This window comes from Belonocnema kinseyi, chromosome 6 (assembly GCF_010883055.1).
Source record: "Belonocnema kinseyi isolate 2016_QV_RU_SX_M_011 chromosome 6, B_treatae_v1, whole genome shotgun sequence".
Classification (NCBI taxonomy): domain Eukaryota; kingdom Metazoa; phylum Arthropoda; class Insecta; order Hymenoptera; family Cynipidae; genus Belonocnema; species Belonocnema kinseyi.
This window is the reverse complement of record NC_046662.1, coordinates 58,557,204-58,572,629: the sequence shown is the minus strand read 5'-3', so window position 1 is coordinate 58,572,629 and position 15,426 is coordinate 58,557,204. Positions and strand designations below refer to the sequence as shown.

The 15,426-nt window shown below is 29.3% G+C and overlaps 1 protein-coding gene across 1 annotated transcript in view; it reads right to left on the bottom strand.

The window, feature by feature from the left end:
- Positions 1 to 10,724: 10,724 nt before the first annotated feature.
- The window catches only part of LOC117174735 (disintegrin and metalloproteinase domain-containing protein 12), a 170,000-nt gene continuing 165,298 nt past the window's right edge, over positions 10,725 to 15,426 (bottom strand). Inside the window, exon 13 of the mRNA XM_033364067.1 lies at positions 10,725 to 13,732. Coding sequence (XP_033219958.1) covers positions 11,233 to 13,732 — 2,500 coding nt within the window. The 3' untranslated portion in view covers positions 10,725 to 11,232. The remainder of the gene's footprint in view (positions 13,733 to 15,426) is intronic.

The window sequence follows — 15,426 nt, the reverse complement described above, 5'->3', positions numbered from 1 at the left end:
TTTTCTTAAAAATTTACCGTTTGCAGAAAAAATATTCGAAAAAAATGTTAATGAAAAAGTCGATTAACTTTTTTGTTGAAAATTCATATTATCGGGTTAAAATTTCAATTTTTTGTAGGAAAATCATCTTTTTGGCCCTGAAATTTCCAATATTTGTGTGAAATCTTTTTTTTTTTTAATTTATATATGCATTTTTTGGAAATTTATCTGTTCAGGTTGAGGCTTCAACCATTTTTGGTTGAAAATTAATAATTTCGGATTAAAAATAAAACTGTTGGGTTGAAATTTAATCGGCTTTAGTTGAGCCTTCAACTATTTTGTTCAAAATTCAACTATTTGTAGATTTTTTGTTTGAAATTCCTATTTACCGATTAAAATATCAACTGTTTTGCAGAAGTCATTTTTTTGCCCGGAAATTTGAACTCTTTGTTTCAAAATTAACATTTTCATTCATATTTTTGGTTTAAAATTTTAACTATTTGGTTGAAAATTAACTTTTTTGTTAAAAACTCATATTTGCGTTTTTTAAATTAATTTGCTTCGGTCGAGGATTCTATGTGGTTGCAAATAAAATGTTATATGAAAATTTATATTTTTTTAGTTAAAAATAACACTGTTTGTTCGGAAATCAATTAATTTTTAAAAATTCATATTTGTCTTATTCGGAGATTAATCTGATTAGGTTCATGATTCAACTATTTGATTGAAAACTATTTTTTTTTCAAAATTCGTCTTTTCACTTCTGAAATTTCTGGTAAGAAAGTTGATCTCTTTTACTAAAAATTAAACTTAGTTGTTGGTAAAAATGCAACTGTTTGTTAAAAAAATAACCTATTTTAATTAAATATTAACTTTTTCCATGAAAATCCAAATTGTTGTGTTAAAATTTCAACTATTTGGTAGAAAATTTTTCTTTATCGCTATGAAGCTTCAACTATTTGGTTGAAAATTCAACATTTTCGTTGAATATGATATTTTTGGTTGAAAATTGATATTTTCGGGTTAAAAATCCAACGGTTTGACTAAAAGTAGTCGGGTTTTGAAAGACAATTCAACTTTTTCGTTGAAGATGATATTTTTGGTTGAAAATTGATATTTTCGGGTTAAAAATTCAACATTTTGTTTGAAAATAATCGGGATTGAAAGAACATTGAAGTATTTTGTTGAAAATTCGACTGCTTGATTGGCAATTAACTTTTTTGCTAAAAAATCATATTTTTGGCTCTGAAAATTCTATTATTGGTTAAAAAATCAACTGTTTAGTCGAGATTTTTTTTTTTTTGTTAAAAATAGAACTATTTGCTTCATTTTTTGAAAACAATCTATTCATTTAATTTTTTTAAACATTTTTCATTTATAATATATTTTTTTAGTCAATTAAAAAAAAGGGTTGAATTTTTTCCGCAGAAAAGTTAAGTTTAACCAATCAGTTCAATTTTGAACAAGAAAGTTCATTGTCAACCAGTTGAAATTTCAAAAAATACTTGGAATTTCAGGGTAAAAGAGACCATTTTTGGTAACAAAAACTTAAATTTTGAATCAAATAGTTGATTTATCAGCCAAATACCGTAAACTCTTCCCTATTTCAAGGGCCGTGAAAAGTAAACATTCGCGTATCTCAAACCTGGAGGGCCTCCACCTCTACCCCGCGAATCGTCGGGTGATTTTTGTCAAGCGACGTTCATTGGCTTCTCGTTGATGCGCATGCTGTAAAAATGTGCGCATTATGCTCGTCAGTGTGTTCAAGCGTTTTCGTTGACGTACGGGGTGAAAAATATAACATTTCCTAAAAATAGTACAATTTGGTAAGTAAAAATCAATATAATAGAATCAAAAAACGACTAAAATATTTTGCGGGATATTGACTTTTGTAGCATGACGTTATGGTCATGATAGGATAGGTGGAAATATCAGGAAGATTAGCATAGTTGGTACATCTTGACATGGGACTGCATTAGTCTTTTTGGAGAAAATAAATTAAATATATAATTAAAAATTTGTTATAAGGACAACCGCAGGATTTCGCCGGGAGCGGGTGCTAATCTGGAAAATTGCACCCGCTTCCAGCCTAGGAGTGGGGTGTCCTCTGACCGCTTTTGTTAAAGCGAGGTTGAGGGACCCCAAGAAATTCGAAAATACATTCTACACTTGACAAATATTACGATTCCTATATTTATGACTTACTTTTACGTTTAGAATATTTTCTCCAAAAACACGTATGCATTCCTATGACGTCATGCTAAAATACTCAATGCAAACCAATGAGGGCTTCCCACTCTCGGGCCTCTTTTTAATTGGTTAGCCACTGATGCGGGCGGGGCCGTACAGGGATCGTGGTGGGAGGCGCAATTTGAAATAGCTCAGAATAGGGGACTTGAAATAGTTAAACCTTGAAATAGGCAAGAGTTCACTGTGGTTGAATCCTCTACAAAAACCGATTATTTTTACTAAAAAAGAGATGCATTTTTTAACTGGAAGGACAACAAATCCACAATATCAAGATGGCACAAAAAATTCGGTAAAGATTTTCGGAAACTGGCCATGCAAGGTTCGTTCAACTAAGAAAATATCCGCTTATCAGGGAATAATGCATAGTAATGGTCAGGATCGTTTGGAAGATTTATTTAACTTAACTCGATGCGCAGTAGTATTCTATGGCACCTACGGCTGCGCAGAAGTTTTTTTTTATTCTCCTGAAATATCGCGGCACATACATAATATGATTATTTTCCATATTTAAAAAAAAATTTTAATCAAACAAAAAATTTCAATTTTTCAATTTAATTTGGTTGTTAATACAGAAAATGATTATAATATGTATTTTTGAAGGCATTTCAGGAGGATCAAAAAAATTCAGCGCAGCCGAAGATACCATAGAATACTACTGCGTACCGAATTAAGTTAAATAAATCTTCAAAAGTGCCCTGTACATTAACTTGCATTGATTTTTTCAGAAAATCTTCACCAAATTTGTTGTGCTATCAGGAAAAGTGGAATTATTTTCAACCAAATAGTTGAAATTTCTTCGCGAAAAAGACAAATCTTTGTATAAGAATGTTGAAAATTTAACCCGAAAATATGAATTTTTAGTCAGATAGTTGAATTTTTAACAAAACAGTTCAATCTTCAACCAAAAACGATTAATTTTTAACGAAAAATTTGCATTTTTAATCCTAAAATATAAATTTTTAACAAGATGGTTGAATCGTTAACCCAAACAGATTAATTTCCAAAAAACGGTAATATGAAATTTCAATGAAAAACGAATTTTCAACAATTTTCAAATTTTCGGGTTAAAAATTCAAATGTTTGGTGCAAAGTAATCAGTTTTAAAAGAAGGATTCAACTATTTTGTTGAAAATTTAACTATTTGATTCAGAGTTAACTCTTTTGTTGAAAATTCGTCTTTTTGGTTCAAAAATCTATTTGATTTGAAAGTTTTTCTTGGTAGAAAATTAATGTTCTGATTTGAAAATAAACTTCTTTGTTAAAACTTAATATTTTCGGCTTGAAAATTCAACTATTTTGTCGAAACATCGTCTTTTTTTAGCTGAATTTAACTGTTTTCGGTTATAAATTAAAATCGGTTATATTAAAAATTCAAATTTTATGTTAAAAATGATCTTTTTTAGTTTAAAAATTCAACTGTTTAGTTCGAAATTCATGTATTTTCTTGAAAATCCTTTTTTTCGAAAAAGATAGCTAATCCATTTCTGGTTAAAAATTCATCTTTTCTTGCCTGAAAATCCATGTTTTTTGTTGAAAATTCGCTTTTTAAATTAAAAATTGATTTTTTGAACTAAAAATTTAACTATTCCACTTTTTTACAGTGTATCTTTTTAGTTAAATATTCAACTATTTTGTTGAAAATTCAACTATTTGATGAAACATTTTTGCCGAAAATTCATATTTTCTGTTTTTGGAAATTAATCTGTTTAGATCAGAATTGTTTTAAAAAATGCGATAGTTAATACTACAATTCGTTTTAGACAACATTTTACCTAGAAAAATCCTCAAATTGTCATGACACCTTATTAAAAATTTTTAAAAAAATTAAACGAACATTTAATTTCTAAAAGTACAAATTATTAACTATATGAATAAATTATTACAAGTCTTGTAAAATAATTTGACACGCTATAATTCTGGTTTCCCTTTCAAACGCAATTTCCCTCGATTGAATAAAAAGGAACTAGATAAAGTTTGCAAAAAAATGGTTGCATTACAAATAGAAAATTCTATTTAAAATATGAATCCACACAGTAAAATAATGTGTGCAGTGATAAATGTGTTAAAAAAAACTTATATAAGATACTTACTCTTATCACTGTCTAGTTGAATTGTAGAAGCTTTGATAAACCGTAGAATTTTTATCTAAAATTACGTCATGAAAAATTGTATGTGCACATAAAATAACTCAATTCTTTAAATTTTCTTTATTGGAGAGTTTATTTTCTAACTGTACATTGATTTCAGACTCCGCAAACATTCATGAATCTATAAAAAAAAGCACAAAAATGTGCACTTTGGTATCGACTGCAACACATGAATTAAACATACTTTAAAAATTATAAGGATGAAATAAATCAGTAAATGAATTGCAAAATAAATGGTAAAATAAATCAGTATTCCTAAAAATTTTACAATTGCTTGATTTTGAATGAGATAAAATGTACATTTTGAAATTACAATTTCCCCAAGTGGCTGTAAAAATAAATTTTATTATTTTTCTTTATGGTCTCATTGTACTTCCAACGATACAAATTCTTCAAGAAAAATGTTAGATTATTATTTAATTAAACAAAATCATGCATCTGTAAATTGAATTGAATTGAATTTTGTTTCCTATATAGAGGAAGGATGACCAAAAATCTAATAACTAATTAAAGGCAATTATATACATTATGTATGCATTATTATAATTTTATTGAACGTACACGGAAATTATGGAAAATATATATCTATAAATGGCTTGGTATAAGGCTTTGTATTTATAGAAAATCCATTTTCGAAATATTAAGTAATATGCCGACGATGAAATATGAGACCAACAAAAAATGGGTCGAAAGATAAAAATATTTTTTAAAGCAGTAAAAATTTTGATTCTCAAACCTAAAAAAAATACAAGTTTGTAATCGATAATAAATGCACATAAAGAATATTACTAATCGTATACAGTTCAATAAAATCTATCGGTGTCACAATCGCTTGAAGAAACTAACTGCTAAAGCTGCGCATATATGATAAAGTATTCTTTATTATAACTTAGCTTATGAGCACGGCGTTACGTTGTACAAAAATTCTTACGTCTATAAATTGTATAAACATATTTACACGTTTCAGTCAAATAAATATTAGCTAGTCTTTACACTAGTAGCTTTTTCACTTATCAAAATTAAATATTCAGATCTCTTTTTGATATTGATGAAGGTCAGGATACAAGAAGTAAATATCTGGGCGAAAAAAAGTCCCTCAATTTTAATTGATTTATTCCTCAAAGAAAAATAATGTCGAGGACAAGTCATAAAACTTCCATAAAGAAACACAACTGTCCTAATTATTCTGAAATCCAGGACTCGGATCGACTAGAAAGCTTTCAAAAAGTCGCATTAGTCGCATAAAATTAGAAAGAAAATCGCATGGAATTTCGAAAAAATGTCTACAAAAAGTCACACAATTTTGAAACTCAGGAACATTCATTTTTAACATTTTCAATTTGAAATTACCCAACAATTAAGATTTTAAATTTGCGGCTGCATGATTCAAATATGAAATTATTCATTTTTTTTATATAATTCAGACTTCACAGCCCAAAATGTTCTTGAAACATCAGAAAAGGGGTGGTTTTTCACAAAAATAATGCCAAATAATTTAGAAATATATTAATTTTCAATCCAAAAAGAAGAATTTTTTAAAAGACAGTTAAATTATCAACATGAAAATTTTAATTTCCAACAAAAATGATTTTCAACGAAGAAATATGAGTTTTCAACCATATAGTTTACTTTTCAGTCAAAAGAGACAGGTTTTCAACAAAATAATTGAATTTTTATCTAAATCTTTTCATTTTCAAGTAAAAAGAGAAATTTTTTAGAAGACAGCTGAATTTTTAACAAAAAAGATCAATTTTCAACCCAATGTTAACATTTTTATAAATTTTTTAATAAATGATTGAATTTTCAACACATAAATAATAATTTATAAACAAACAGTTGCATTTACAATAAAAAAAATAGTTAAATTTTTAACTAATTATTTCAATTTTAAAAAAAAGAGAGGAATTTTGTAGCAGACAGTTGAATTTTCAACCCAAAGTTCATTTTTAACCAAGAAAGATGAATTTTTTAACAAATAATATTACATTTCCACCATAAAATAGAAAGATGATTTTTCAACAAAATAGTTGAATTTTTTGTACCAAAAAAGATGGTTTTTGAACAAAATAATTGAATTTTATACCAAATTGTTGAATTTTAAAATAAAAGAGATTAAATCTCAACCAAAACAAGTTACATTTTCAATAAAATTGTTGAATTTTCAAGCCAATAAGATGAATTTTTTTAAAGTTAGTTGAATTATCATCCAGAAAAGATGAATTTTTAAACAAGAAAGTTAAATTTTTTACCAAATCCTTCATATCAAAAGAGAGGAATTTTTAACAAAATAGATGAATGTTTAACCAAATGGTTGAATTTCCGTGCCAAAGAGACGAAAATTTTATATGAAAGTTTAATTTAAAAAAAAAGTTAATTTGAAACCAAGAAAGATGGATTTTCAAGGAAAATGACTATTCCACCGTAAAAAAAAGTTTTTAATTCATAAGTAGGAATTTTTTTACACAAAAATATTAATTTTCAACCAACCAGTTGCATTTTTATTTCCTATTTTACAAGAAAAATATGAGAAAGAATGTGAAGTCTGTAATTTAATTTGAGCCTGATCAATCTTAAACGTTTTCAAATTAAAACTATCCAACTGTTAAGAAATCAGAAATTGTTCAATTTCAAACGCTATTAATTACATATTTTCTAAGCATTAAGCTTTAATCAAAAATTATTTAATTTGTAGTCTTCTCGATTAAAATTTTAAAATTTTTCTAGTTTTGAATTTCAACTTTAAAAGTTCCATTGTGATTAAAATTTAAACAAAGTATGGCGATATTCTGAGAAAAAACGGAAACAAGTCCCATTTTTCTTTAGAAAGTCGAAGAAGTCGCACGATCCGAGCCCTGAAAATCTAAAATACTTGCAAGATTTTTTTTCACCAGACATTTGATATAATTAAGCCTATGAAATTATTAAAAAAGGTGAAATTAGATATGATGTATTACGGAATTGATAAACCGTAGAAATTCTGTTGTTTGTATTTCTGTTATGGACACTTGAAGTTTCGAACTTGGTCGTTCTTACAAACTGATTTTTTTTTCGTTCATACTTATATCACAGAGTTTGCAAATTTTTAATTTTTCCATGCGTCATTTATCCTATTATCGAGCGAAGCTTTTGAAAATAATGCTACTAGTCTTCGTCATTTTTGTTCACATATAAAAGCTTTACCTTAATTCGAATTCTAAAGATAACAACTAATACGTAATTCAATGGAATATCGACTACCATTGAAGTATTTTCATTTATACATTTATACAAAATTCTGAAGACGATATTCACTGTCGTCCCCAAGTCAAAACAAAGCCTAGAGAAATGCTTTTATTTGGTAAATAAAAAATGATACCCTCTATCTCGAGATAATTCGAACTGTATGACATCCTGCATTTCTGAAAAGGACCCAGTTCAGTTTTTAAGAACAGGATCATTTTTTTAAAGATAGTTTAGAAAACACTTTAGTTGATCGTACGATATTTAAAAAAAAATTATTCTGCATGTAGAATATTTTTAGGTTAAATATTATATAAATTATATTCATAGTTTCCACAAAAATAAATTTAACCGGGGAGTTAATTACTCCTACAATCTGGTATATAAAATTAATTTCTTTATAGAATTAAAGAATGTTAAAAAATTGAAAGAGTTAATGCGAAAAATAGAGGAACTACAAACGAATGATTTATTTAAGGTAGGATTTTTACAGTTTTGAAAAGAATTTCAAGGACTTCAATAGGATTTCCATAGATTTCAACCGACTTTCTCAAATTTCATAAAAAATAATTCACGGTTTTTTAAATATTTCAAAATATATCAGGTTTTAAGGAATTCGTTCCTTAAATTTTCAAGGATCATATTAAATTTCAAAGGATTTCAAGGAATTTCAAAGATTCCTGGAGATTTAAACTTTTTTTTAGAGAACTTACATGAATAATTTAAATTTAAATTATATCCACTGGCTTTCAAGTGATTCAAACCTTTTTAAATGGATTTTTACATTATCCAAAAATATCAAGGCATTTCAAACAATTTTGTAGGATTTCAAATTACTTTCAAGAGATTTTTAAAGAAACTTGGAAAATTAATGAAATTTTATTTCATTTTTTAATATATTTGAAATTATTTATACTTTTTTAAATAGATTTTTATATTATAAAAAAGTATCAGGGGATTTTAAGGGATTCTAAAAGATTTCAATTAAATAAGAAAATTTCAAGGGATTTCAATTAATTTTGTAGGACTTCCAAAGATTTCAAGAGATTTCTAAAAAAATTTCGAAAATAAATTAAATTTCATTGAATTGCAAAGAATTCTTAAAGATTTTACTGATTTTAGTGTATTTCAAGGGATTTCAGAAGATTTAAAGGATTTTATCATATCACCAAGGATTTAAAGAGTTTTTAAAGATAAAATTAAAATTAAGTTTAATTTAAATTATATTGAAGGGCTATCGGAATGATTTATATTTTTTAACTGGATTTTTACATTATCCAAAAATATTAAGAGATTCTAAAAGATTTCAAGAAATTTCAAAAACTCCAAGGGATTTCAAAGAATTTTCTAGAATTGCCACAGATTTTCAAAAGATTTCTAGGAAAAATTGGACAATAAATAAAATTTAATTGGATTTCAAGGTATTCTTAATGATTCCACCGATTTTAAGGGATTTTAAGCGATTTCAAAGGATTTCACAAAATGTAAATGATTTTATTAAATTTCAAAGAATTTCAACGGTTTCTGGGGATTTAAACATTTTTTATTTTATTTCAGAGGACATCAATGAATAAGTTTAATTTAAATTATATTCAATAGCTATGAAATTATTTCTACTTTTTTAAATGGATTTTTATGTTATGAAAAATATCAAGAGATTTTAAAGGATTCAATATTATTTCAAGAGATATATAACATTTCAAGGAATTTCAAAGATTCTTGTAAGATTTCTAGAGAAATTTTTAAAGTTAATTAAATTTCATTGAACTTCAAGGTATTTTACGGTATTTCAAGAAAGTTCACAAGATTTTAATGATTTTATTAAATCTCCAAAGATTTCAAGGGATTTCAAAGATTTTTAGAGATTGAAAATTTTTTTTAAAGAGAACATTGATGAATAAGTTTAATGTTAATATATTGAAGGGCTTTTAAATGATGTATATATTTTTTAATGGATTTTTAAGGGATTTCTATAAAAATTTGGAAAATAAACGCAATTCAATTTAATTTGTCAATGGCTTTGAAATCCTTTATAATTTTTTAAATGTAATTTATGTTATAAAAATACCAATGGATTTTAAAGGATCTATACGACTTCAAGGGACACAACAAATTTTCAAAGAATTGCAAACGATTTTTGTAAGATTTTCAAGGATTTCTACAGAAATTTAGAAATTAACAAAAATTTCATTCAATTTCAGGTTTTTTTTTTAAAAAAAGATTTTTAAGGATTTAAAGGATTTTTAAAGATAACATGAAAAAGTTTAATTCGAATATACTGAAGGGCTTTTAAATGATTTATATATTTTTTCAAATGGATTTTACGTCATCCAAAAATATCAAGCGATTTTCAGGGATTATAAAGAATTTCAGGAGATTTATTTTTTTAAAAAGAAATTTCAAAAAATTTGGTAGGACTTCCAAGGATTTTTAAGGAATTTCTAGAAAAATTTGGAAGATAAATGAAATTCTATTTAATTTCTGAATGGACTTAAAATTCTTTACAATTTTTTAAATGGATTTTTATGTTATAAAAATATATCAAAGGAATTAAAAGAATTCCATACGATTTTAAGGGATATAAAAAATTTTCAAAACATTGCAAAAGATTTTTTGAAAGATTTCCAAAGATTTCTTGAGAAATTGGGAAATTGACAAAAATTTAATTCAATTTCAGGGTTTAAAAAAAAATAGATTTTTAGGGATTTAAAGGATTTTTTAAGATAACATTGATGAAAAAGTTAAATTTAAATTATATTGAAGGGCTTTCAAATGATTTATATTTTATAAATGGATTTTTACAGTATCCAAAAATATTAAGGGATTTTAAAGGATTTCAAAGAATTTAGTAGGATTTCCAAACATTTTCAAAAGATTTCTAGAACAATTTGGAAAATAAATGAAATTTCATTGAGTCGCAAGGGATTCTTAAAGAAATTCAAGGAATTTCAAGAATTTCTAGGGAGTTTAAAGTTTTTTCTAGAAAACTTTATTGATTAAATTTAATTCAATTTATATTCAATGGGAATGTAAATTATTTATGCTTTAAGGAGTAAATTAAATTTTATTTCAGGGAATTCCTGCGGATTTCAACAATTCAAGTAGAGAATAATAAGATTTATAGGATCTCAAATTAATTGGAATATTTTGAGGAATTTTACGATTTTAATTAATTAATTTAATTAATTAAATTTTGATTAAAGTCTAAGAGATTATATAAAACATCAAGGAAATTCACAGACTTTTCCTCTGTTACTGTGCAGTTTCTCTACTTCTTACACCATTTCCTTCAATATTTTTGTATTATTTATTCCAATACAGATTATCATATAATCGTTTTCTATATAATAATTTTCTATGATCCATGGAATCTTTTGCAATTATATAATCTACGCTACAGCAAAAATCCGAGTAATCAACTCCTCGGATTTAACTCAAAACAATAGAAAACATTTTTTCCTAAAAAAAAAAATTGTTTTAGAACAAAGTCCAATTGAACTGGGACCTATTCATAAACTTTAAACTTGACTGTAATATGAAAAATTCACATTAATTCCAGTCCCTTTTCCCTTCTTTCACTTAAAAAAAAAAAAAACCAAAGACTAGAATCTTAGAAGGAAAGCGCTAGCTGCGACACCTAACATTTTTTATCAGTAACGGTCTGTGTCTCTAAAAATTTCTCACCTGTTTGCTTTTTAATACCTGTTGACGGAGTCCTCGTCAAATTTGTATTTTTAATAGGTTCGAATTTTTGCTGTAGAGATGCAACATTCGATTTACTGTTCGCTATTTTGTTAACTAGACTCGTTTTGACTCCCGTTTCCATTCCTTTCGTCTCATTTTTCCCCTGACCTTCTTTTGCCGAAAAGGATATGGACTTGACCACACTGACACTGGCACTTGGCGACTTTTTCTTATCAGCAAAACTAGCTGCCTTTTGAACAAGCCCAGTTGGTTTCGGTGGCATCGTTGGTGTCTTGAAACTTTTTCCTGTCGATGTTTTTTGACCTAATTTCGATGACACACTCTTGTTGCTCATTAAGACATCAGGCGACTTTGTACTGTTCTGGTTGGAATTCGAGCAACTCGAAACCACATCTGGACTGTTGAACTTTGCTTCCTTAGAATTAGAAGGCACACTTTTATCTACTCCCGTTTCTGCGTTCCCTAAATTAGTCGATTTTTCTAAACTACCTGATTTCGTCAAACCTTTGTCGGATTTCAGACTCGTGTCTGAACCTTGCCGACTTCTTAGACCGGGTGATTTTGCACCCTTTTCTGCAAGTGCTTTCGCAGACTTTGGAGTAGTCTTCGTATCATTTTTCCCCTTTGTGATGCTTGGAGGGGTTTTGGTTCGGTTGAAAGGCGGTTTGGTCGGAGGCTTGTCTTCTCTTTTATCCTTTTTTGGCATGAAACTTTTATAGAAACTCTCCATTGGTTTCAAGCCCAGCTGTTTCGACATATCATTGCTGATATTAGGATTCCTGGATTCCAGAGAGGAGAGTTTATCCTTTTCCTTTTCCTTCTTAGTCTTCAAATGTTCGGGGATATTGATAGCAGAGGGTAAAAGATAGCCAGAACTGGTCGTCGAGCTGGCAGAGTTAAAGTTCCCAGACTCGGAGTTTGAATAAATGCTCTCGGGGGATTTGTAGAGGCTCGAATTGGCATAAGTCCCGGTTCCGAGATTCTTCTCAGCCTCCTCCTTTGCCTTCTTCTTTCTCGCTAGGGTCGAGGTGGAGTAAATCGAATCGAAATTCCTGTTGGATATCTCCGAAACGATTTCCGATAGCAGACCTAATCCCGTGGAGTCTGTGGCTCCCTCCGAAGTCAGATCAACTGGCTTGGGAGCTTTGTATCCACTATCCTCCATCTTCCGTTCCGGCTTCTTTCTACTCTTCTCTGGAGACGACTCTTCAATCACCGCGTAAATATTATCGCTGGATTGAGACTCCTCAGTAATCTTCGTCAAGGGAGCCTCAGGAATCAAATTCATACAGTCGTCGTAAGCATTGTCAACAATAGGCTTCACGGAAGGAGTCTGGTAGCCTGGAAGCCCCGGAATCTTCATTCCAGTTTCTAGTTTCTCCTGTATAGGTTTCGGGGGTCCAGGAGGAGGCGAAGTGGGTCTCGCGCTCGCAGGAATGCTCGTGGGTCTCTTCAGGGAGTTGGTCTGTCTCATGGATCCGAAGGTCTGAATCGCAGGCCTCGGGGAAACTTTAGAATCTCTCATGGAATGAGCTCTCGTCACGATGTTCTTCTTCTCCTGGGATTCCGAAACCGCGAGAACGGAAACGGCTGCTGTGGGGATGTCGATCTGAGACTGCGGAATGGGATTGGAAATCTCAAGGTTCCTGAGAATCTCCTTGTCGATGACCTTGTTGGCCTTGTGATGCTGAGACCTAGGAAGGGAATTAGTGTTCTTCTCGGGCGGAGGCTGAGAGTTGGAACTCGTGATTCCGGAATTGGGACGCAATATGGAAGCGATTCTGTTTAGAGTGCTTCCCTTTTCAGGCTTCTTTTCCGGTTCCGGCAGTATTATGTTAGACAAAGGCGTGCTCGTGGGTCTTGGAGGCTTTTCTGGAACTGTTTTTGGAGGCTCGGGAGCTGGACGGGTTGGCATTTCGGGACCGGGTGCAGGTCGGTTTGGAATGTCGGGGGCTGGACGAGTCGGAGTGTCGGATTTGGCTTTTTTCGATCCGATTAGTTCGAGAGAACAGGTCGTGGCAGCCAAGACTGGACTGCTGATTAGAGGTCTGGCTGTGCTTCCAGGATTGAGAGGTGGCAAGGCTGGGGCGAGTGAAGGCTCATTGATGGGAGGACTCGAGAGGGCTGATCGAAGATTGTTGATCCTCGGCAGGGGTTTGATGTTTGTTTTGATCGCTACGGTGGGAACTGTGGGTGGAAGTGGTGCTGGCTTTGTTGGCTCGGCAGGAAAAGTTTCATTGGGCATGGGTGTGATACTGAAGCCTTTGAAGTGCCCGAAGAAGTTGTTGTTGTAACGCTCGTCCGAGTCGGATTTGGGAAGCAAACTTGCACAGGCTGGGTCTTGGCTCAGGCTTGAATCGATCGTCTCGATGTTTCGAGGCAGGGGAGTTTGACGGTCGCTTGATTTGAAATTCAAAGTTCCACGAGTGATCCTGAAATATGAAGTAAAATTGTAAGCCTGGGAAGTTGGAGCAAAGCGAGAAATTATTTTGCAACTAGGGTAGATCGAGTGGAAATCTTTTTTTTTTCTTAAATGATAAGAAAGCGAAGTCGAAGGGGCTCATTAATTATTACAGGGTGTCTACCCTACCTAGAAAACATGGAAAACCTGGAATTGTCGGGAAGTTTTTCCGAGAGCCTGCTTAATTTTTTTTTTAAATTGCATTATAAAATTGGATTAGAATGATTCTTCATTTGCAAAAGTAGGTTTATATTACTGTACTTAACTATTTTGTTGGAAATTATTTTTCTTTTTGGTTCGAAATTAATTTTTGTTGAAAAATAGTTTGTTTAGTAGAAAATAAATCTTCATGGTAGAAAATTATTCTGTTTTCTTCCAAATTCAACAATTTGTTTGCAATTTTGTCATTCTGTTGGCTGAACAAAAATTCTCAGTTGGAAATTCAACTTACGTAAAAGTCACTTGTTTTTCCAATTTAAATTTTTGTTAATAAAAATTTACATCTTTTTTTATTTAAAAATCAACTAATACATTTTCGTTCACAATTAATCTATTGTCGAATGAAAATTTAATTACTTTGTTGAAAGTTAAACTCTTGTTGAAAATTAATTTTTTCGTTGAAGATTCATTATTTTAATTGAAAACACATCTCTTTGGTTGAGAATTCGTTTTTTCTTTGGCTTGGCATTAATTTTTTTACTGAAAATTTAACTATTTTCGGTTGAAAATTAATCTTTTTGTAAACATTCAATTATTCTAGATAAAGATCCATAATTTTAGTTGAAAATTCATCTTTTTAACTTAAAATACAATTATTCCAGTAAAAGATTTCTCATTTTAGTTGAAAATTCATCAATTTGTTGGAAAATGTAACTTTTTTTAATTCGTTTTTTTTTTGGTAAATTATTCTTTTTTAACTGAAAATGTAACTATTCCAATTAAATATTCCCTAATTTCAGTTGTAAATTCATCTTATTGGTCAAACATCAATTTTTCTTTTAATGAAAATTTAAATATTCAATCTTTTTACTTGAAAATTAATGTATTTTGTCGAAACTTTGTCTTTTCGGTAGAAATTAATCTTCTTGGTTTAAAATTCATCTTTTTGCTTGATACAGAAACTATCCCAGTTGAATATTTATCGTTTTAGTTGAAAATGAGTTCAATATTTAAATATTTGGTTGAGAATTCATGTACTTTGTTGAGAAATCGTCTTTTTAATTAAAAAATTAACCTTTTTGTTGAATATTTATTATTTTAGTTAAAAATTCATTTGTTTAGTTGAAAATTAATTATTTTTACTGGAAATTCAACCATTCCATGTTTCGTTGAAAATTGATATTTTTAGTTTAAAATTGAATTATTTTGTTAAAAAGTGCATGCATTTTGGTGAAAAATTGTCTTTTGTGGTGGAAAAATTAATCTTCTTGTTGAAAAATTAATCTTCTTGCTTAATACTTCGTCTTTTTGGTTGAAAATTTAAGTAATCCGGTTAAATATTCATCACTTCAATTGAAAATTCATATTTTGGGTTGAATATTTAAGCATTCCGGTTAAATATTCATAATTTTAGTTGAAAATCAATGTTTTTGGTTGAAAACGGACCTTTTTTGGTTTAAAATCTAACTATTTCATTGAAAAATAATTTGTTTTGTTGAACAATAG